This window comes from Triturus cristatus, chromosome 7, assembly GCF_964204655.1.
Source record: "Triturus cristatus chromosome 7, aTriCri1.1, whole genome shotgun sequence".
NCBI lineage: Eukaryota > Metazoa > Chordata > Amphibia > Caudata > Salamandridae > Triturus > Triturus cristatus.
In genome coordinates, this window is record NC_140590.1 from 1,215,009,680 (window position 1) to 1,215,031,926 (window position 22,247).

General features: G+C 44.3%; 1 protein-coding gene across 1 annotated transcript in view; it reads left to right on the forward strand.

Annotated features, from left to right (window-relative positions):
* The window catches only part of LOC146811634 (transmembrane protease serine 9-like), a 1,785,969-nt gene that overhangs the window by 1,566,326 nt on the left and 197,396 nt on the right, over positions 1–22,247 (forward strand). The window contains exon 20 of the mRNA XM_085618610.1: positions 12,300–12,549. Coding sequence (XP_085474736.1) covers positions 12,300–12,549 — 250 coding nt within the window. The remainder of the gene's footprint in view (positions 1–12,299; positions 12,550–22,247) is intronic.

The following is a 22,247-nucleotide window of genomic DNA, read 5'->3' on the forward strand; positions in this document are numbered from 1 at the left end:
AACTGCAATTACAAAATACAAAGAAAGAGCACAAGGTCAAAAACAGTTCCCCTGAAGAAACACTCCCTCACTTCTACCCTGCACTGTAGGCTTAAAACTACCCACAACCCCAATTTGCAGAGCACCTGTCGCCTAACAACAGCTGTTACCATAATGTGGTGTTGGCTAACGCTGCCGTTCCTAAACAGTTGGTGACTGCCACCCTCAACTGTTCGTGATCTGTGTGTGTCCGATACCCACCCGCCGGCGCACTATCAGCACTTACAAACTTTCTGCAGCAGATGGCAGTCCAGCAGTCACAGTCATGGCCATCCTTCTAGGAGCATGCCCGGGGCGGCAGGACCCAGAACCAGGCCGCTTCTGCCACCAGCCATGCCTCAAACAAGGCTCAGAGAAGCCAAGCACTCCCAATCAGTCCATCGGGTCCAGAGATCGCACCACCCGATCCCTCTCCTGCATGGCCATGGCCTCCTGCAGCTTATTCTGATCATCCTTTGTTCAATTTCATTGACACCTCCACTCTACACTTTGTTTCTGTGATTTTCCAGCCTGTCAGCTCCTCTCCAACCAGTCCCATACCTCCTCCGGTGTGGTGAAATAACAGGACCTGTCATCCTCTAGTACTCTGAGTTTCACTGCAAACTGCATCATGTAATTGCTGTTCTTCACTCAAAGGGCTGTCGTAACCTCCTTGAAACTGTGCCGTTGTCTCTGCACCATCAACGTAAAGTCCGAAAAGAACCGGATTGTAGCAGTGTCATGGAGCAGGTCTCCTCAGACCCCGGCCACCTGCAATATCACATCTCTATCCCTGTAATTCAGGATTCTAGCAATGATTGTCCAGGGGGACACCGGCTGTGCGCCCTTTCCACCATGAAGAAGGTCAAAAGACGTTTGGGCTTCAGTTTGTTTAGGATAAGGTCTTCTAGGAAAAGGTCCACGCTGGCCCCTCCACACGGTCAGACACCCTCACTACTCTTATGTTGTTACTGCGGGCCCTTCCCTCCTGGTCCTCTAGCTTTGCCGCCATAAGTTTGTGCTGGCGGGTCAGTTGTTCCACTGCCTTCTCAAGGTGACTTGTGATGGACTGTAATGCACCAATGTTCTTCTCCGTTTTCAAGACCTTTTCAGAGATTTTAGTTACATCTGCACGGAAGAGATTGACATCCATGGTTACCATGTTGAGTTTGGGCTCCAAGGTATGTTCATAGGTATGTTATCACTGCCATGATGGCCCCCAGGGAGGGCTTCACTGCTGCCTGTCCTCCCACAGCCCCTGCGCCCCCGTCCGCCACCTGTCGGGGCACCTGGTTCTTGTCCATCCTATTGGACAGAGCCAGGGGAGGCCCTTCTGTCTCATCACTGTCCCAGTAGCTCCCCAGCACCACAGGGTTGACCGCCAACACCTGCACTGAACTCACACACCCACCGCTGCTTTCCTGGCCTGGTGACCCACCTACCCCACTCACTGCACTGTCACCCGCAGCCGCGGGGGGTGAGGTCACCACAAGCCCAGTAGCCAGGTCCCCTCAGAATTAATTGTCTGGTCGGGCCTCCGCGAGAGCCCACAGCACCAATCGTCAACCAGCCACCTCTGGTCTCGCGCCTCCTCTTACAATGTTCGGCAAGCAGGGGGGGCCCTAGGCTGGACGGCACAAATCAGTGATGCTGGGTGCCGCCACCGAGCCTTAGCCAACTCCATTAGCCGACTCTACTCCAGGCAGCACTGCAGCGTCTTTCTTTTTTTTTTTTATTACCACTGTTGGGTTGGAGCTCAACCCAGTCCCTGTCAGGACACTCGCTCTATGGCAGGCTCTTCCACACCCTGCGGCCCCACCGCCGAGTCCTCAGGCGGCTGCTCTCTACCCGCGGCTCCGCCTGCGTCCGGTCTGGGAAGCGATCAGGATCCTACAGTTGAGCTCCCCGGTCAACTCCAATGTCATCAGGCCACAAAAGCCACCTCGCTAGGAGCAGGGCTCCAGGGCCCGCCCTCCTTCAGGCCGCAATCCTGCCCCAGGCCTCCCATGGACAGGCCTCCCCAGCCAGGACACCCTCTGCTCTGGCACCCCAGGTCAACCCTCACTTCCGAGGGCACAGAGGGTGAGCAGGAACACCGTGGTATGCTCCGATAGCGGAGTCAGGCGTATTAAGGACAGATATATGGGGGTAAAGTGATGGCCATTACAGAGCTAACAAATCATGTGTCCATCTTGGCCGGTGCGAGGCAATGCCCCCCCCCCCCTTTTTGCAAAATGTTGGCTACAGCAAATTCATTCCATGGATTTCTGTCAACTTATGTCAAAGCAATGACATTTTACTCAGAAAATCTGCAATAAAATATTTTGCACCAGGAACATATTGAATATCAGACATATAATCCTGTAACTTCATAGATAAGCTGGCAACTCCTGCTGTAGTGTTTACCAATCCCTCAGTAGTCAACAATTTAGTAATAGGTTTATGATCACAATGAAGTGTAACTTTTCTGCCGCATAATAACATCCTAAAGTGCTCAAACGTCCACACACATGCTAATGTTCAATGACAGAGTATCTCTCCTCAGTTCATGTGAGTGAGTGTGATGTAAAGGCAATCACCACTTCCTTATTTCTCATTTCCACCTGGGCTAGAACACCTCCCAATCCTGTAGTACTGGCATCAGTGGTAACAATCATATTAGCACTGGGATAAAATCCTTAAAGATGTGGTGCCTTGCCAATAGCACTCTTAACCTCATAAAAAAATGTGTTGACATGCATCATTCCAGACTAAAACTGCTTTGTTCTTAAGTAAAGACCTCATAGCATGTGTTTTCTCAGAACAATTCTCCACAAATTTTGCATAAAACTCAGCAAGAACCTAGAACTATCCAAGGTCAACTTCTGACATAGGCGAGGGTGCATCAACAATAGCTTTCACCAAATTTGCTTTAGGTCTAATACCTGAAGAACTAACTTCGTGACCCTAGTATGAAACTTATTTTTCAGCAAATTTACATTTAGAGATTTCAGCTGTTACTCCTTTTATATGCAAGATATTCATCACTTCTCTCAAAGTTTCATCAAGGACTTTTTTGTTGCAACCCATTATGAATATATCGTCCTGAATGAAAACGACCCCCTGCATATCACCAAACAACTCCATCATTAGTCTCTGGAAAACAGCGGCTAATGATGCCAAACTGAACGGCATGCAACAAAATTGAAAACAATCAAACAGTGTACAGAAAGATGTTACTCTACCCCTAGAAGGATGCAGGGAAATCTGGTGATATGCAGACAAAGGGTCTGTTGAGGGAAGCCATTTAACATTCTTGGTCAAAGAAAGCATTTCTTCAGTCCTTGGTAAGGGTACTGGTCAACACAATGTTATTGTTTAAGTACCTCAGATCAACACAGAGCCTAATCTTTCCATTAGCTTATCTTGTGAATGTTACAGGCAAAACGTATCCGGAAGCCTCAACAAGTTCTATTATGTTTGCTTCCTGCAATTTCCTAAGCTCCATCTTAGATTCATCCCTGATAATCAAGGAGATATTACTTACTTTGGGAATCATATGCACAGCAGATGTTTTTACTCTGATTTATGTGTGAAACTTTAGCATTTTCCAGTTTTACCAATGGATACATGGGAAAACTCCTTATGAATCCATGTTTTCGTGTTTTCAGACTCACAAGTAACCAACACTTGCTCTGGACTATTAAGATCCAGAAAAATGTTCAATGCCCTTTGATCTTTCCACCGTAACATAGACAGACCATCAGCAGCAACATACTATTTGCAGATAGCTTGACTGCCTTTAAATTTTAAAAAAAGTAGTCTATATCCTAACATATTGATTTTTTTCACCTTTAAAACTTTCTGAGTTCACATCAGCGGGTTCCAAATAAGGTTCTATAACTCCCCAAACATTCTCTTCAGAAACTGAACGGGCAATAATTGTGAACGGAGATCCAGAATCGGCTGCTACCTGTAAAGAAATACCACCAAAAGAAACGATACATAATGGTTTGCTGCAATTTCCACCATTCAGATTTAGCATTACACTCTTTTTACTACCACTACTCTTAGAGCAAGAATCCTTTGAAAGGTTATCAGAATCATTTCCTGAAGAATTTGAAACACACTCAGTAAGGCAAGCTACACAACTCTTCTTTTTGCCCTTTTTTTTTTTTAATAAACTCTTTAAAAATTCCTATAATTCCCCATTCCATACACCTTGCTAATTTCGCTGAGCATTCGTCAAATCTGGCTGTATGTGCAGTACTTCCACAGTAAAACTGACAAATCCAGACATGTTTCCTTGCTTGTTTCCCTTCTTTCCAGAGGGTTTGCTGTACTTTGAATGAACATTATTATTTTTGGAGGAGGCCACTTTCTCTTTTTTTCCTTCCAACTCTTTGTTGGCTGACGAACAGTGGCGATAAAGTCACCGCCTTGGCATATCTTATTCAAAGTTCAGTTCCTTTTTTTACCAATGCTATGATGTATTTTAGACTGGACTCTCATTCAATCTACAATCTCTCCTAAATCTCTTAATTTCTTACAGACATTGCTATCTGATCTCTAACCAATTCATTGTGTAAGTTTCCAAATCTGCACTTAATAGCCAAGTTCTTGAGAACAGAGACATGGGGGCCGGTTAGGATGGCGGGCGGACTTTCATCCGCCCGCCACCCTAGCAGTGCTGGGACCTGCCGCCAGTGGTGCGGCGGTCCCGCTCCTGCAATTAGGATGCCACCGCCACCGTGGCGGTGGCATCCTCCATTCCCAGCATTGTGGCGGGCAGTGCTCACAGCACCGCCCGCCACAATACTGGGAATGCACTGAGTGCATTGCCATGCACAAGGTGACAGGCACCACGCAGTGCCTGCCACCTTGTCCATGACAATGTAGGGGGGTACCATAGGTACCCCCCATGTGCACCCCCCAATACCCTTGGGGCCCGCAACGGGCCACTGACAGCAAACTCCGCATGCCTATCCGTGACGGCATCGCCGCCACGGAAAGGCTGCTCCCCGCACCCATTCTAATATGGATGGCGGTATCTAGCAGACACTGCCACCATATCCAGCTCCTTTTCCGCCCGGTCGACTGGTCGACCGGCGGAAAACCGGCGGACTAATATGGCGAGGGGAAATGGGTGGCGGGCGGAGGGAAATGTGGGGCGGATCGCCACCATCATGCGGGCGGTGGCGATCCGCCCTACATTGTAATCAGCTCCATAGACTTCAATTGATTTTGCTGTGCTCTTGCTTGTGTTTGAAGAACGCACATCTTGAAACTGCGACACACACACACAATAGGTGAATAATATTCATCAAGATCTAAAGATCTAAAATGGTACTCTTAAACACATCAAATTCGCCCCCTCTTTCTGGTTTCTGCATTTGATTGTACACTCTGAGACCTTCAGGACCCAAGCAGTGTAAAAAGATACGCTTTTTACTGTCTGATGTTAATCCTCTAATGTAGCAATATAATTTATGAAATACTCCATCATTTCTTGCCAATTAACGCTTGGTTCCCTAGGATTCATCAGGAATTCTTTAGGTGTATTAAAGTAATGCCCACATTCAAAGTGCTGCCAGAATTGTTAGAATTTTAACTTGTGCTGTTTGAATTTCCTTCCATACTTAAGCTACAAACCAGTCACCAAAGTAATGGAAGCGAATAAAATGCAAAACTGTTTGAAAACTTACTGTAAAAATTCCTTTTTTTCCTTTTTACTGATCGCTGCTATGCTTACCGACTGGTCTCGAAACAGTGTGAAGGCAAAATACCCGCAACAGGGACAAGCACAACAACGCGGTACCAAAGCAGGAGACAGCATTTTGAAAAATGCTCAATCCAAAATGGCGGCTCACCAGGTAATGTAATGTGTCCTCTCACTCAGATCCTTTCATTGACGTGTGCAGATGCATCTGTCGAAACAAAGATGCATCGGGCAGCACCACCACAAGAGGCCACTATACTCGAGTGGAGCAATGAACGCACTGGAAGACAAGCTCCAGCAGCAACAGACAAGTGCACGCTGCACTTGAAAGGTAAACAGCAGCGGTATTGGCCGCAGAGCAGGCATGACAAACTCCCATAGAAAACACCAAACCAAGTGTACATCACCCACAAGGAAATCTGTAGACATTCACTGCACAGCAGTCTTTACTCTTGCCTGGAAACTTCCATTAATCCACCATACGTGGGGGTATCCGACCTAAACCGCAGATGAAATGCATCAGCAGATGCAAGGGTTCGTGAGAGGCTGGAACGTAGCTAGTCACCAAAATAGTGTAGTAACTCCTTGAAATAAAGTTGTCCACATGCATTAAATAAAGTTGTTGTCTTTATTTCCAACTCCTGCCAGGCATTAGCAGTGGGTGATCTCTGCTTGTACAATGACCCCCAACATCCCTATTGCATCATTTATATATGTAGAACCTATAACAGAGAACCTAATACACACTATACATTCTACATATTAAACACAAGATAACTTACCGAATACTATAGTGCTTTTGGTGCAAATGATTTCACTTGCATTCTATTTGATAAAAAAACGAAAACACTGAGAAAATCACACAATTGAAAATCCATTGGTTCTTTAAAGAGGGAGGGGTATGATGCTAAGGAACACCTTACCATATCCGACTGAAAACTCCTGTACCTAACAATTTATTAAATAGCACATTTATTAGGTGGGGGTGTAACAACCCAAACAACTCCTCCCCCCGAAGCTACGCCCCTGCTCTTAATATGACTTTTAAAAATCCGGCAGGGGAAGTGCAAATTCAGCACACATAGACTTTACCGAAGTTGTTTAGTCAGAGTACTGCATGCCAGAAGCAGAGCTCGCACACAGCTGCAATATTATTATGCAAAACAGCAAGTTTAATCCGAAAAATAACACATATGGAAAACAACCAAGGAGAAGCCCACAGAAGGCGTGACCATCAAGAGCCGGATGAACCAGTCCTGAGAACCACCTCAGCAAAACCTCCCACAGAAAGACCACACAACACCACCTGGTAGCGATCCATGAACATGTGCTGGGAGGACCAGGTAGCGGCCCTGCAGATATCCTCAGTAGAGACCCCCTTGAAAGAGGCCCAGGAGACAGAAAGAGCCCGTGTAGACCGACCCTGAATTCGGGCAGACACCTCAGAACCCTGGGAACCACAGGCCTGCAAGATCGCCTGCTTAATCCACCTACTCAGGGTGGAGAGAGAAGGTTTATGACTGGAATGAACAGGACCAAAAGTGACAAACAAGTTATCACAGCAGTAAAAGGACGAAGTCCGTTCCAAATACATCAGCAATGCCCTTGGGTGTAATGAATCTGCATTTCGCAAAAAGGAAAGATCCTAACTGCAACACCCCCTTAGGCTGAGGCAAGACCCAGCACTCACCCAAGGCGGGGTACTTTTTACCACTGCACCCTTAAATAATATAAACTTTTGAGCATGTAATGAATGTCTTACCACCACTGGCGCAGCAAAGACTTCAACACAAAACAAACAGCACCTTTTGAAAAGGGGTTTCATTTAATAGAATGCAAAGACTCTCTCTTTTAGAATAAGGCTTGGGGTTTATAACATAATGCCCTCTAAACAAAGGCTGTCTCAGATGCCAAATGCATAAGATTAAAATACATGAAGCAAACTATAATCTAAATGTATGAATAATACTGATTAATAAACAAGCAGCAACTGATATAAGGTAAGACATGCTGGACATCCTGCAAGAGATCAGAAAGATATATATATATATACAGCAGAGGATTACTCTGGATTACTCTGGATGTGCACCTCGCACACCACAAAGAAAACACCTCAAGTGATCAAAGCCACTGGCCAAACATCACAATGGCAATAACCAAAACTCAATACATCACCTGGTGCAAACACTGCATCTGCATCTTAGCCCACTTCTGGCCGGGGGAGTCTTCACAGCCTGGGTTCAGAGTTCAGCAACCAGGGTTCACTCTGAGACAGACACGTCTGCCCTCGCTCGGATTCCAAACTCCCAATTTCTCAGTCTGCAACCCTCAGCTTTCAACACACTAGAAGATTTGCGAAAGACCTTCTCCCAGCGCCAGAGAAATTTTACCAGAACTGGCCAAGTTCCAAGCAAGCATCCACATGGCAGTAAGGAGCTCTCACGTCCCTTCCTCCATTCTCACATCTTCCAGCCTCTATCTTAACGAAGCTCCCACAAGGCCTTCCAGAGTACATTAAACAAAAGCAATCGCTAGAAAAACAGAAAGACCTTGAATGTGAATAACCCAAACAACTTGCAAGCACTGCTGTACACGCAGCACCAAGGCAGAGTCAGACAATAAGATGACATGAGGCCATGTCAAAGCCAATAGTAAGCACCTATAATTCTCATCCACACAACTTACAAGCACCACTGTGCACACAGAAACGTTTGAAGCAAGGTAAAGTCAGAAAGCAGGATGACATGAGGCCATGTCAAAGCCAATAGTAAGAACTCATAATTCTCATCAAAGCACAATACAATACACATTTGTGCACAACTGCTTATAGAATCACGTACTTTATCCCTTAATGTACAACACCGAGCACATGTGTGCACCACCACCCACAACACTTCACTTTGAGACCAAAAAGTACATTCCACACCTCTCACTCTCTCCCTCTCACGCCTTCAAATGCACATCCCACACGCTCTGCTCTTGGCAAGACTGTTCTACTCTGTGACAGCTCCCACTGAAAGGCAGCAAGATTACAGGACAGAAGAGAAGCAGGTATATGCAGGACCATCCTACATTAAGGCTAGGGTAAAATAATACACTAAAGTCAGTTAAAATGGTGGTGGTTGAGGGTCATCATAGGGTGCCAAAATCACAAGAGTGGCTCTTTTATTACATCCGGACATCCAACAGCGAGAGAGCAGAATTCACCCCGGAGTCAACGATCGGAGAGAAAGTAGGCAAAATAACTTCCCGGGAACAGTTGACAACCGAGGGGACCTTGGGCAGAAACTTAGGATCCGGGCGCAACACAGTACGGTCCGGCAGGAACCGCAAAAACAGAAGAGAACACAGAAATACCTCAGCTCCCCAATAATACCAGCAGAGAAGATGGCCACCAAAAACACCACCTTCATGGTGATGAACTTGACATCCACGGAACCCAGGGGCTCAAACAAAACCTCTTGAAGGACCCGCAACACAAATGGAAGGTCCGAGTAATGCAAAAACAAATTGCTCTAGGACGTTGCAGAAAACAACTCCGAAGTAACCTGGCCACAAAAGGATCCAAATCGTCCAACTCAGAACTGCGGAAAGCCCGCAGGGCTTCCCACTGAGGCCAAAGAGTAGAAGCGGCAGATGAAACCAAGGGCCATGAACTCAGCCGGGTACCACCAACAGAACAAACGCCCTGTCCAGGCGAATCTTGCACAGAACTCGCACAATCAAAGGGATCGAAGGAAATGCGTAATGCAGGGAGCCCGGACAACTGAATGACATTGCATCCACCCGCCATGCTTCCGGGCATGGGAGGAGTGCGCAGATGCGGGGCAGGTGAGCATTGGTCCTGTCCGCAAACAAATCCACCATCGGGCACCCAAACCATTCCCACGACAGTTGGAACACCGCCCCCATCAGGGAGATGGAAGCCATGGGAGGAAACACTGTGCTCAGGTGATCCACCACACAGTTCCCCTTCCCCGGGAGATAGAACACCCAAAGTAACAACACCGTCAGCTCTGCCCAAGACAGAAGGGAGCGAACCCTGCAACCCCCCTGGTGATTGAGGTAGCCCATTACCACCTGATTGTGTGTCCAGACCAGAACATGCTGGTACCCCCGAAGGGCTGAGGCAAACTCCAGACAAGCCAAATGAATGGCCTTCAGTTCCCGAAGTTGGATGAGCAACCCGCCTGCAGGCGATCCCACCTACCCTGCACAGACCGGGAATCCAACGTCGCCCCACAGCCCAACATGCTGGCATCGGTTCTACCCACCCGGGAAGGGGCCACCTGAAGGGGAAGACCCTTGGAGAGATTGAAATCCACCAACCACCAACCCATATCGGCCCGAATCTGTGGAGACACCACCACCGGCAGATCGTAATCCACGGAACAAAGGAGCCTAATGGGACAAGAGATGGTTCACCAAGGTGGTACAGATGAAGACGAGCCCAGGGTAGCATATTAATTGCCGCAGACATCAACCCCTGCACCCTCAACCACTGATGGACCGGGGCGTAATCCAAGGCTAGTAGAAAACCCAGGTCCCTCCTCAAGGTTGCCCTCCACCCTGCAGGCAACAACACCAATCCCTTGATCGTGTCCAGGTGACCCCCAATGAACACCACTTATTGCAGTGCTTCCCAACCTTTTAAGACCATGACCCATTTATTTGAACAACCAACTTTCATCACCTACCTAGCTTCAATGAACATGATTCAGGACGATTTTTTGTGTAACTAAAGCATTGTGTGGTAGCCACTTTCATTTATAGACAGCAAATTTTCCATTCAAATCGCCACTAAATTTGCACAGACATAGTTTTACTGGTAAAACTATATTGTGTGTGAATTATAATTTTGGGAATCAGGCTTCTATAAATTTTATCATTTGTGCATCACCAAGTAAAGATTCTTGAATTGGTGTGATTGCAAAAGTACAAAACAAAAGTGCTTTCTTTTTGTTTTCCTAACTGCTGAATGCATGCAGTTTTTTACAAGTAATTACATTTTGTCGTGTGTTGCAAAAAAACGACATCCTACAGCCTTTCCTTTCACAATCCCTGTACTCCAGCAAAACTGTCACATAATTCACTTTACTTTTATTTCTCTAACTGCAAAGTGAGATGAGTTAGTAAGCTCTTCCATGCGTCGGACGGCCCCCGGCCGTCTGACGTTACGGTGGGCGTGTGCGTCGGACGATTTGCCCACGTGTAGAATTTGCCTGCACAGCGGGGAAATGTGCGCCGCATGGAAGCGGTTAAACACCAATACCCATAGTAAACAAAACATAAACAGTAATTTATCTGAAGACATAGCGGATATAATCTGTAGAACAAAGGATCATATGTGAATAAAGCTGTCAGGTAGCTAGGGGAAGGTTGTCATTTTTATCTTGACTTTGTTCTAAATCAACATCCGACAATTATTATCACAAGGCGACAACCTTACCTATCCTGCCGTCATCAGGAATACAATGATTAGTTACTGTTCACTGTATAAAGCCTAGTTTTCGTTTCCTGAGCATGCCAGATTTAGTGTGACAAAGCTCTGTGGTCCTGTCCTTTCTAGTGAATACAACTAGTGCTCAAAGAATGGTTTTGCATGGAGAATCTTTAAACAGACAAAACACATAAGAGGTTGCCAGATGAATTTATTCCACTTCCACTCTTGAATTCCTTTTTGTGTATACCCATTTCATTGACATAGCCTGTCTAACCTGCCGCCACAAGGAATATAATTCTTCAGATATGTTCATGGTAGCACACTTAGGGCCAGATGTACGACTATTGGATTTAGAGCCTCGCAATATGCGACTTAAAGGAAAGCAGGATGCATTTAAAAAAGAAAAAATGAAACTTTTTCGTTTCATTTTTTAAGGGCAGGTAGTGGTCCCTATTGCTATTTTTTTATTTCTTATATTTGTATATCTTTTTCAATTATCTTGTTGCCAATTTAATGGACTTGATTGTCTAAATAAAGTATTTTAAATATGAAAGTCTGAATCTGCACACTGCCAGATCCCTTGGAATTATCACCACCAGAGACCTGGTAAGGGTGTGATGTCATCTGAAAATAAACCGGGAAAGGATTATCATGAACATTTGAAAAATATGTTCTGAAAGGAAAACGTAGTAAACAAAATTGCTATATAATTTTTAAATGAATTCCTTTGTTTGAGAATAACAGTGGATATGTTACATAATAAAATCATAATTTTCATATTTTAATTTTACTCATATAAACTAGGTTAAAGGGTCTCGATCTCCCTCGGCACCTTTAAACTGTCCTGGTAATATATATTGGCTTCGTTATGTACTGATAGCTGGATCAAAATTATAAAAACTCCACACTTTGGTAACAATTTATGGTACGTCGAGTCCATTGTTCTTTTCGTGTGAACTTTCTGAGTGGCCTTTTAAGTGATGCGATGGGCAAAGGACTTGAAAGAAATTTGCCAGCTTTTTACATGTTCCAGAAAGTACCTCGAATACAATGTCGATAATTTACAATGGCCCAGTCTAGATTAGGGCATACCAATAAATGACCGGTTAAGAAAATGTAATGTTTTTGTTTGCGTTGTAGGGTGACTCGGGAGGGCCTATGGTGTGCAAGTTCGGAAGCACGTGGCTGCTGGCGGGAATCGTGAGCTGGGGCGATGGATGTGCCCGGCCTAACTATCCCGGTGTGTACACCCGCACGAGCGTCTACGAGGGCTGGATCAGGCAACGCGTACCCGGAGTTGGCTCTGTAGTGATTAACGGCTCCTCCCAGCCAACCATCAGCACAGTGCCACCCCCGCAGACGACCACCCAAAACATTTCCCAGTCGGGAGGTAAGTCTACAATATAAAGATGGACACTCCTGGAGCCAAGCTTATTGTTAATAAAACTTCACTGAACCCTTCTTGTAAGCAGTGAGTGGGCGAGGGACATTTCTTGCACAGCGCACACTACAGAAGAGACAAACCTTTAGGTCATTTGGGTAGATCAGAGTGTAGACTTGGTGCTCACACTGTCAGTGATAGCGCACTGAGGCCCTGTGTCCGCCTTACTAGTCTAAGCCTCCTACTCCACCCACCGTGCACCTCAGCGCCTCAAGTAAAAAGAGGGGAGTTTACACTCCATCGTCTCAATCTTTGACCACTCTGAAATGATTACAGAGGAGAGTTAATTGCATTCCAAACGGTGCATTAGTTTTGGAGGATGTGTGAAAGGCTAAAGAGCAGGTTTATAGTTGATGGATTGAAGGCTATGAAATATTTTGAGAGCAAAAGAGAGTACAGCATGATTGCTTTATGTAATAGCCCAACAGTTAACACTTTGTGCTACAGCATTAAAAGGCTAGGAGTTGTTAATTAGCACAGGTTCACTAAACTCAAAAACATTTAGATAGAAAATACATTGGGGCATATCAGCAACAACCGGCGATAATTATCGCTAAGCGCACTTAGCGCTAGGATAATTATCGCCGGCTAACGGGGATTTTTATCGCTGAGATAGCGTGCTATTAGCAACGCTTATCTCAAAAGCGACAAAAATCCTAGCACTAACTGCCTAACGTGAGATTATCGCTGGAAACCCAGCGATAATCTCACGAAATGTGGCGTTAGCTTGTTTATAGGGCCTCGCAAACTTACCCATGATATCCACCTTCCATAGGATATCATGGCTATGTCAGTCCTGAAGCACGCGTAAGGAAAGTAGTGATAACAGGGGTTATCACTACTTTTCTTGCCGCTATGCTTCATAGCGTGGGGCTTGATGATAGGAGAAATGTTGCTTAGCGACATTTCTCCTGTCATGTCAGGTCAGGAACGCCCACTTTGCATCTCATTAGAGATGCAAAGCTGAGCGTTAAGAATACGTGCTCTAATGCAAGGTTTCACGCGTTAGCGTGTCCTTGCTAATTAGGCGGTAAAATTATGGCCGCTTTTCGGCTGAAAACGGCCGCAAAAGCGGCGATAATTTTCTATCGCCGCCTTGTAAATATGCCCCATTGTTCTTTAGAATGTGGTGGCATGAAGTAACAGGAATTGGCCAGTCAACAGGCTTGGCTTTAACTGGAAGGGCCTCTTCAATGACTGAGGAGTTTGTGTTTTTATGTAGTGGTAGTGTAGTATCAGTGGTCAGGAGCATGAATGGGTGGATACGTCACTTTCAGTTATAAGACAGACTCTGTGGCTTTGCAAATGTTTGTTATAATTTTGGCAGCTCCAAAGTGCCATTCCATTAGTCCGGACATAAGTGTGCTCCCGGGGGCAGCTAGAATTATCGTATGTCTCTCATCCACAGAGGAATGCTCCATTGTGCCAGTTGCTGTAAGCAGGGTGGATGCCTCACTCATTATGCCACTGCACTCTCAAGGGAAAGAAGCTTGTAAGCCATCTTGATGAGGACCTGGCAGCCAGGATTGATATAGGTAGCACACGGCATGGGGGAGGGGGGATTTACCCTGTCTGTCTGCAGCGATGTCTTGAACTTTAAAGTGTTCTACTGTCAGTAGTTTGTAAAGCCAAGTGAAGCTCCAGAGTTAGGGGAGCATCTGTGTCTAGACGCTATCAAGAGCCTTGAGTGAGTGAGTAAGTGAGGAATGATGATGGAGCGGTGTGGTGGGCAGAGTTCAGGCAGCTGCTCTGGATATAGAAGAGGGGGTTCTGAGTTGTGGGTCTTGTCCTACTGCTGCATGTCCTCTGAACAAGGCCACTGTACAGCCACTCAGCCACAGCGAGACCGTCTGCAATGTCGCCCCTCTCTGCCTTTGTTCTGTATGCTCCTGCTCACAAATTCAGAGACATGACAACGTATTTCTGTCTGTAATATGTGCCCCTCACCTACTCGACGCCTTAAGATCCTCACAGGTGAGTAGTCACGCTTTATAATAAACCCTGATTGATTGATTGGCCAGCTGTGATAATTAATTAGTTACCTACAAGTGACAAGAAGCTTTATACAGACACCATATGTACGAAGACTTACTATGAATGGCCTTCATGGGGAAGCGTTCATTCAATACCTGTGGACGAAAAACCTCAAATAGGAATAGGCGGTATTCTTTACTCATGTGCGGCAAGGCTGAAGAGAAGACAGCAACAATTCTTTGTCTGTGGATGGTAGGGCTGATGAGGTGGCAGCCAGACCGCTTCGTCTGAGGGCTGAGCAGGGGGCAGCTAGAGAGGTTCACCTGTGGATGGAAGGGCTGAGGAAGGGGCAGCCAGAACTCTTCACTAATATACAGAGCGGCTGAGGAAGGGGAAGCCAAAGCTCTTGCCTGTGGAATGAAGGGCTGAGCAGGGGCCAGCTAGAGCTTTTCACCTGTGGATGGAAGGGCTGAGGAGTTGGCAGCCAGGACTCTTCACCCATATACGGAAGAGAGGAGGAGGGGGCAGCAAGACCTATTCACCTGTGGATGGAAGGGCTGAGGAGGTGGTGGCCAGAACTCTTTGTCTGTGAATGGAAGGGTTATGGAGCGGGGCAGCCAGAACTCCTAGTGTGTGGATGAAGTGGCTGAGGAAGGAACTAGAGGCGTAGTAAGAGTGCCATGATCCCTAATGCAAACCAAGGAAATATAGCCTTCTCTACTAAGAAACAGCTATAATTGGGGAGCAGTGGGCCCCTCAGAACTCTGGGCCCTGGTGTTACTTCATCTCCTACACTATTGATAGCTATGCCCCTGGAAGGAAGATCTGGAATTCGCACCTTATGAACGCGAGGCCTGATGAAGAGACAGTTGGGATTCGTCTCCAACAGCCTGAAGATTTTGCACGTATAGCAGGTAAAGGAGCCTAGGGGAGGAAATTAAACTAGTGCAGCAAGATGTTCCAACATTTTAGAAAGTCACTGTGCTCAAACTCACACCTGCTCAGTGCCAGAATACCCTCCAAGGTGATAGTGGGCTCTACAAATTTGCAGAACATAGCCTAACATAAAAGTATTGTAACCCTTTTTATTTACACTAGCAAACAGAAGCTGGCTGGTGATCCAGCGCTCAGGGATCGATTATTTTCACATTCACAAGCCCATTTACACTACCCAAACTAATCCCTTCGCGCTGGGGGTTCAGTTGTAATGCAAGCTCGTACCTAACACACTAAATACAATATAGAGCCTGCATATCACTTCTCATTCGTCTGGCGATGAACCTAAAGTTGAGAAGTTGATGGAAATAATAAGTACTATCTATTCTACTAAATAATCACAGGCTCTGTGTAAAGTTAATGATGTTCATCGTATTAATAATGCAAAGAGAAACGCTCATCATGTACAGTCTTACAAGGCAAAGAATGAATCAAACACAGGGTGAGGATATAATTATGGCAAATCAGAGATAAAACTCATATCAAATGAACAAATGCATTGAAGAAGTGGATAGGCAAAGAGTAAAAAGTTTCAGAGAGAAAATACATTTGCAAATTAACCCAAGATTTGGGGAAACTACCCCTTGGTCAAAAAGGGCAGCAAAGGCCCCTCAAGAAGATTCCAGTGGCAAAGAATTAAGTCAGGAAATCAGGAAACAGGTAGGCCTCTATCTGGAAACAGCAAACTGACGGACAGTGACGATCTCCCGCTACTTAGGCTAATCTCCAAGGCTCTCATCAAGGCTCCTTATCCTTCTCCCCCAGGCACCCCAGTTATGCCATAACAACCTACATGTCCAACCCACATTTGTTACAATATTCGTAAGAACGTGATCTCTCATTGGCTAATTCAGGGGAGTACTATCATACCACAGTATTCACGTACTTTTTCAAAATACATTTTCAATATTTCTTTGTTTTAGACTTTTCAGTATTACGTTAGCCACATCCCATGATCACACATTTCCTGCAGTAAGAAACATGTTTCAAGTCTCTACGCTTCCATTGTTTGCCTCTGCCATTCCACGGAGGAAGTTTGTACAATTCCACTGATATCATGGCTACTCTTCCGTTACTTGGTAGTCACACAATACACCGCGAAGGTCATGTAGCCTTTGCCTTCCCCATTCTCTCTTCTTTTGAAACTCGATTTTTTGCTTTTTTATTCGTTTCTAACAGTTAACCCTCAACTCGCATGCAGAGATGTAGGCCCATGCTTGCTTGTCTACAGAAAAAAAACACATAATATTATTATTTTCATGAAATGTATTTTTCACAAAACGCCACCCAGCATTGTACTACCCCATGTTTATTCCTAGCAAAAGCATTAATATGCACAAAAGCGGAATTATTCTTTTATTTTTCTTGAAGCAAAACACAGTTGTGGCCTAGTTTCTGTGCATGCGCAGAAGCAGTTTCCCTTGAATTATTAATGTCACTGCAGCTATTGAATTAATAGGTATTAGTATTTTTCCTAATAGGCTACCCCCACATGTAGAAAAACATTTACTTACTGAGGAAAAACTCTTACCAAATTTCTCCCAAACACCATAAACCTCCAGTTTAGTCAAATCTTCATAAAGTTTTGTAATATTCTTAATATACCCTCAAGACTTTTGCTTTTATCAGGGATATAAGTACAGCAATGTTGTATTTTCAACATGCCACAGACTCCGCCCTCTTTTGCCAATAAAATATCAAGGGCAAGTCAATTTTGCAAAACCATTGATCTAATTGCGACCATTTCAGTATCAATCATCAAAAACCCACCAGCAGTATCTGTTGATAAACGATCAACCACTGTGGACACTTTTCTAATTGTATGCAAATTTAGAACAACTCCAACTGAAGGTATCAGTGCACCAAAAAATTCTCCAACTATTTCCGAGAAACTTGCTCTCATATTACATATTAGTCCAATTTATTTTTCATTGATTTTGTTATTTTTATCCATGTGATACACTTTAGGGAAAGCTATACCAAAATAACAACTACGTATCAATGTGCAGGCAACCTATAATAGGCATTCTTACCACACACATAATAAACTCCCGGAAAGACAGGATTAGTTCCGCCTTTCAATCCCCAACCACCAGTGATTAGAAAGGTATGTTCACATTCACTAGTACCAATGAAATAATTATTGTAATCAGTCTTCAGTCTAAGTAGGCAAAGCTTCCCTCTATGGTACCAATCTAGAGACATTGCAGCGTAAGTCTCGCCTTTCTTGTAATTTCCTTCTCTGAAAGCCCATGGAGGTACATGTGACTTTTGCTCAGCAGCTTTACTTTTAAACTCCTGTCTTCAATCTTCTACCATGTTATTAAAATCTATTTCTTCAGTCCGTAAGCTACATGTAAGGTTATGTCTATGTGCATATACTGTGTCCAGTGTCTGTTTAAATGTATCCAGCATTTCTGTTACTATACACCTTATTCATGTCTTTTCTAATAGGAATTTCTGAAAGCACTAAATCCATATTTTAATAGCAATACTGCAATCTCCCAGTCACACAAAAAAGACTTGTTAATACACTACACGACACACCATATGTTAAAGGTAAGTGATGGTAAGTCATCCCCTCTGCGACAGACAAAGGTAATTGCATGCACACATAACAATCTCTCACATCCCTTCTATCCACATACTCGTACAATAATTTTGTAAAAACATTTAATGAAAAATCATTAATCGATTTATCATGATGATAAATACTATCATCAATCTGTTCCATATTAGTATTAGGAGTTTCTTTAGTAATAGAATCTACTCTCTCACTTACCACATTATTAGTATTATTTTTGTGATTAGTCACCATTAGAACAGGCACAATGACAATCAGTGTTAACCACATCAACATTAGTAGTAAGACACTACATAAGCAAGCTTTAATACATCTATGGTTTAAACTAGGTTTTTGATGTCCAGTCTCTGTAGCCTCTGCCATTTTTTACTATAAAAATATAAAAATATAAGAAAAAACACTAGAAATTATAAAAACTTTAAAGAACGTATCCAAACCATTTAGAGTAGTGTCTCCCAACACTTCAGGCCTTTCTTCTTTACCTCCTCTTTTTCTTTTTCTTTTTTTGGAGTCTTTTTCTTCTTCAAAATCTTCTGGAACTTTCTAATTATTTTCTTTGAAATTTGTGGCACCTTAATTTTCACAGTTCTTTTTAAGGCGGTTTCAATTTGTTTTCATTACTTTGCTCAGTACCAGTTCCAGCCTCCCTCTTGATTCGATCTGTGCTTTCAATTTCTTCTAATATTACATATGTCCATTCTGGAGCTGTGTATTTCTTACTCAGAATTCTTATTCTCCTTGTTTTTTGCACTAATTTTTTTTCTGATTCTTCTTGTTCAGTTTGACTTGAAACTTTATTTATTTGATCTGGCTTTCTCTTTTCAAAAGTGTACTTCAGTCTTTTCACTCCTCTTGGCCACTCGTCACCTTTTCTTGCTTTCTTTACTTGAACTGCTTCTTCACCTTTGTTCTTTTGGTCACAAGTTCTTTTATTCAGTCCTTTACTTTGTTGTACTTGCTCTTGATTTTCAGTGACTTTCTCTTTTTCTTGCTCAACAGCAGTCTCTCGAGACCCAGTAGCTGGTGCCCACTCTACTCGACTTGTGCTTGGTTGGACATCATCCACAGGCTTGTCAGAATCTGTCTCACTAGATTTTTTAGCTTCACAACCTCCAGCTTCTAGTTTTCCACTTTTCTTTACCAGTTGCTGCTCTCCTTCTCTTTCAAGTGGACTTGGGACGCTCCTTGTCTGCCTTGTATGAATCCAATTTGGCAAGCCACCACACTTTACTCCTGTCGTTGTTACCAGTATAATCTGGTAGGGTCCATGCCATCTGGGTTCTAAACACGACTTCCTCGCGTGCTTTTTCACCAGAACCCACTTGCCTGGATTTAAGTCATGTGCTTGATCCGATTGTGTTGTGGTTGCAATTTCTCCAACCTGATGAGACACAGAACGCACCAGATCAGCCAACCATTTGCAATAATCAAGCACTAGATCATCAGTAATATTCATCAATTTGTTTGCTGGTACAATCGCTTGTCTCATTGCTCTCCCCATCAGAATTTCGTGAGGACTCAATCCAGTCTTTTTTATCAGGAATGCTTCTAATACTCATCAATACCAGGGGTAAAGCGTCTGGCCATTTCAGTGTTGTAGATGCACACACCTTTGACAGTCTAGAATTTATTGTGCCATTAATTTGCTCGACCACTCCAGATCCTTTGGGTCGATAGGCACAATGCATATTTTGCTCAATTTGTAATGCTGCACAGATCATTCGAATTATCTTATTGTTAAAATGCGTTCCCCTATCTGGTTGTAAAGTGACTGGAAATCCAAACCTATGAATTAATTCTTTCAAAAGCAATTTAGCAACAGTTAAGCTGTCATTCCATCTTGTTGGATAAGCCTCTACCCATCGAGAAAACAAACAAACAACAACTAACACATATTTCAGCCCATTACAAGGGGATAGCTCAATAAAATCCAGCTGTAGTCGAGTAAATGGTCCTGCTGCTTTTCCAATTCGACGCCAACTAACAACTGTCTTTCTACCTGGATTTTGCTGCTGGCATATAGCACACCTCTGGCACAGACTCTCTGCAATGATCCTACATTTTTGGTTGTACCATGACTGCTTGAAGAGCCTGATCATAGCATCTCTTCCAACATGGGCAATTCTGTGGTACATTCTTGCCATCTGAGACAGTAAAGAATCTGGCATTACTGGTCTTCCATCATTATACACCCATACTTCATCCTCTGCTCTCTTTTTGCAACCTGATTTTATCCAAATGTCTCTTTCTTCTTCACCTGCCTCTTCCAGTAACTGCCTAATTTCATCCCATGTTTCCCAGAAAGAAAACATCAAATGGCAATTTGTATCTTTTTTCTCCAACCCTCTGTTGATTGAAATTGAATTTTGTGCACAAAAATGCGCCGCTTGGTCAGCGTATCTGTTTCCGTTCATCACATAGTCATTTCCTGACTTATGTGCAGAACATTTAACCACAGCAATCTTTTTGGGCAGTTGTAATGCATCCAATAAATCCTTCACATTTTTACTATTCCCGATTGGTGATCCTGAAGAAGTCAAGAATCCCTGTTGCATCCACAACTGACCAAAATCATGCACCACCCCTAAACCATATTGACTGTCAGTGAATATGATTACTCTGAGATTCTTGCCAATTTGACATGCTCTAGTCAGAGCAACTAGCTCAGCAATTTGAGTGGAATTTACCCCTTTGAGAGCCACAGCCACCGTACATACTACATAAGCAGCACTCAATGCACCCCTTTCATCTCTCAGACAAGATCCATCCACAAACATCACACTATCTGATTCTTCCAGTGGTGTGTCCTTAATGGCTGGCCTTGGTTTTGTGCATAATTCTGTCACATCCAAGCAATCATGGTCTGCTTCCTTCTTTCACTTCTTCACAAAATGGACTAGGTAAGAGAGTTGCCGGATTTATTGTTGTGCATCTCACCACAGTCACATTCTCAGCATCCAAGATCACTCTTTCATACCTTGTCAGCCGACTGTAGGTCATGTGCTGAGTTCAAGTTCTTATTAACAGAATCTCAACAGAGTGTCGCACATATACTTTCACTGGATGACCCATCACAATTGTTTGTGTTTCACTTTCTTCCAGGATCACACAAGTAGCAGACACTGCTTTCAAACAGCCTGGTAACGCTGCAGCCACTCAATCCAAAGTAGCAGAAAAATATGCCACTGGACGTCGTGCGATTCCATATTTTTGTGTTAAAACTGAAAGTGCACATCCATCTCTCTCGCAACAGTACAATGCTAAATCTTTTGTATAATCTGGCATTCCCAATGCAGGTGCTCGACAAAGAGTGTCTCGTAACTCAGTAAAAGCTTCCATACTTTCCTCATCTAATTCAATCGGATCAGTCACATCTTTATGTGTCAACCTCTGTAAAGGTTTTGCAATTAGTGAAAACCCAGTGATCCATTGTCTGCAGTATCCAACCATTCCCAAAAACTTCAAACTCCTTTTTGAGTTTTAGGAGGGCTCAAATGCTGAATCACACTGATTCGTTCCGGCGTCACCTTTCTGACTCCTCTCTCTATTTTGTGTCTCAAGTATTGGACCTCTTGTCTGCAAAATTGTAATTTTGCTGGTGATACTTTATGCCCACCTTCCGCCAAATGGTTCAGTAATGCAATTGTATCTGTCACACAGGCCTCTCGTGTTTTTGATGCAACTACTAAATCATCTATATATTGCACCAACACTGAATTTTCTGGCATCACCAATGTCTCCAAACACTTTTTCAAAACCTGGTTAAAAATCGAAGGACTGGGGGCGTGGCCAACCAACATGGCCAACCGGACGTAATTCCAATCGCCTCCGCTCCAGACCCAGCCATATACACGATTTTGGTGGCACTTACTCCCTCAAAACCGGGTCACCCGATCCACGTGGGTGCCCGGATGTGCGGGGGCACTGACAATGCTTGTGGCATAGGTGAACTTCTGCCGCGGGAGACATCTGACGTGAGACAGGATGGCGTCTGTCCCCGCGCTGGGCTGCCGAGATGTGCATCGCGGTCCCGGAGGCATCTAGGGACCGAGTGGATCCGGGGTACCTGCAGACGCCTGGGGGCTCTTGGGAC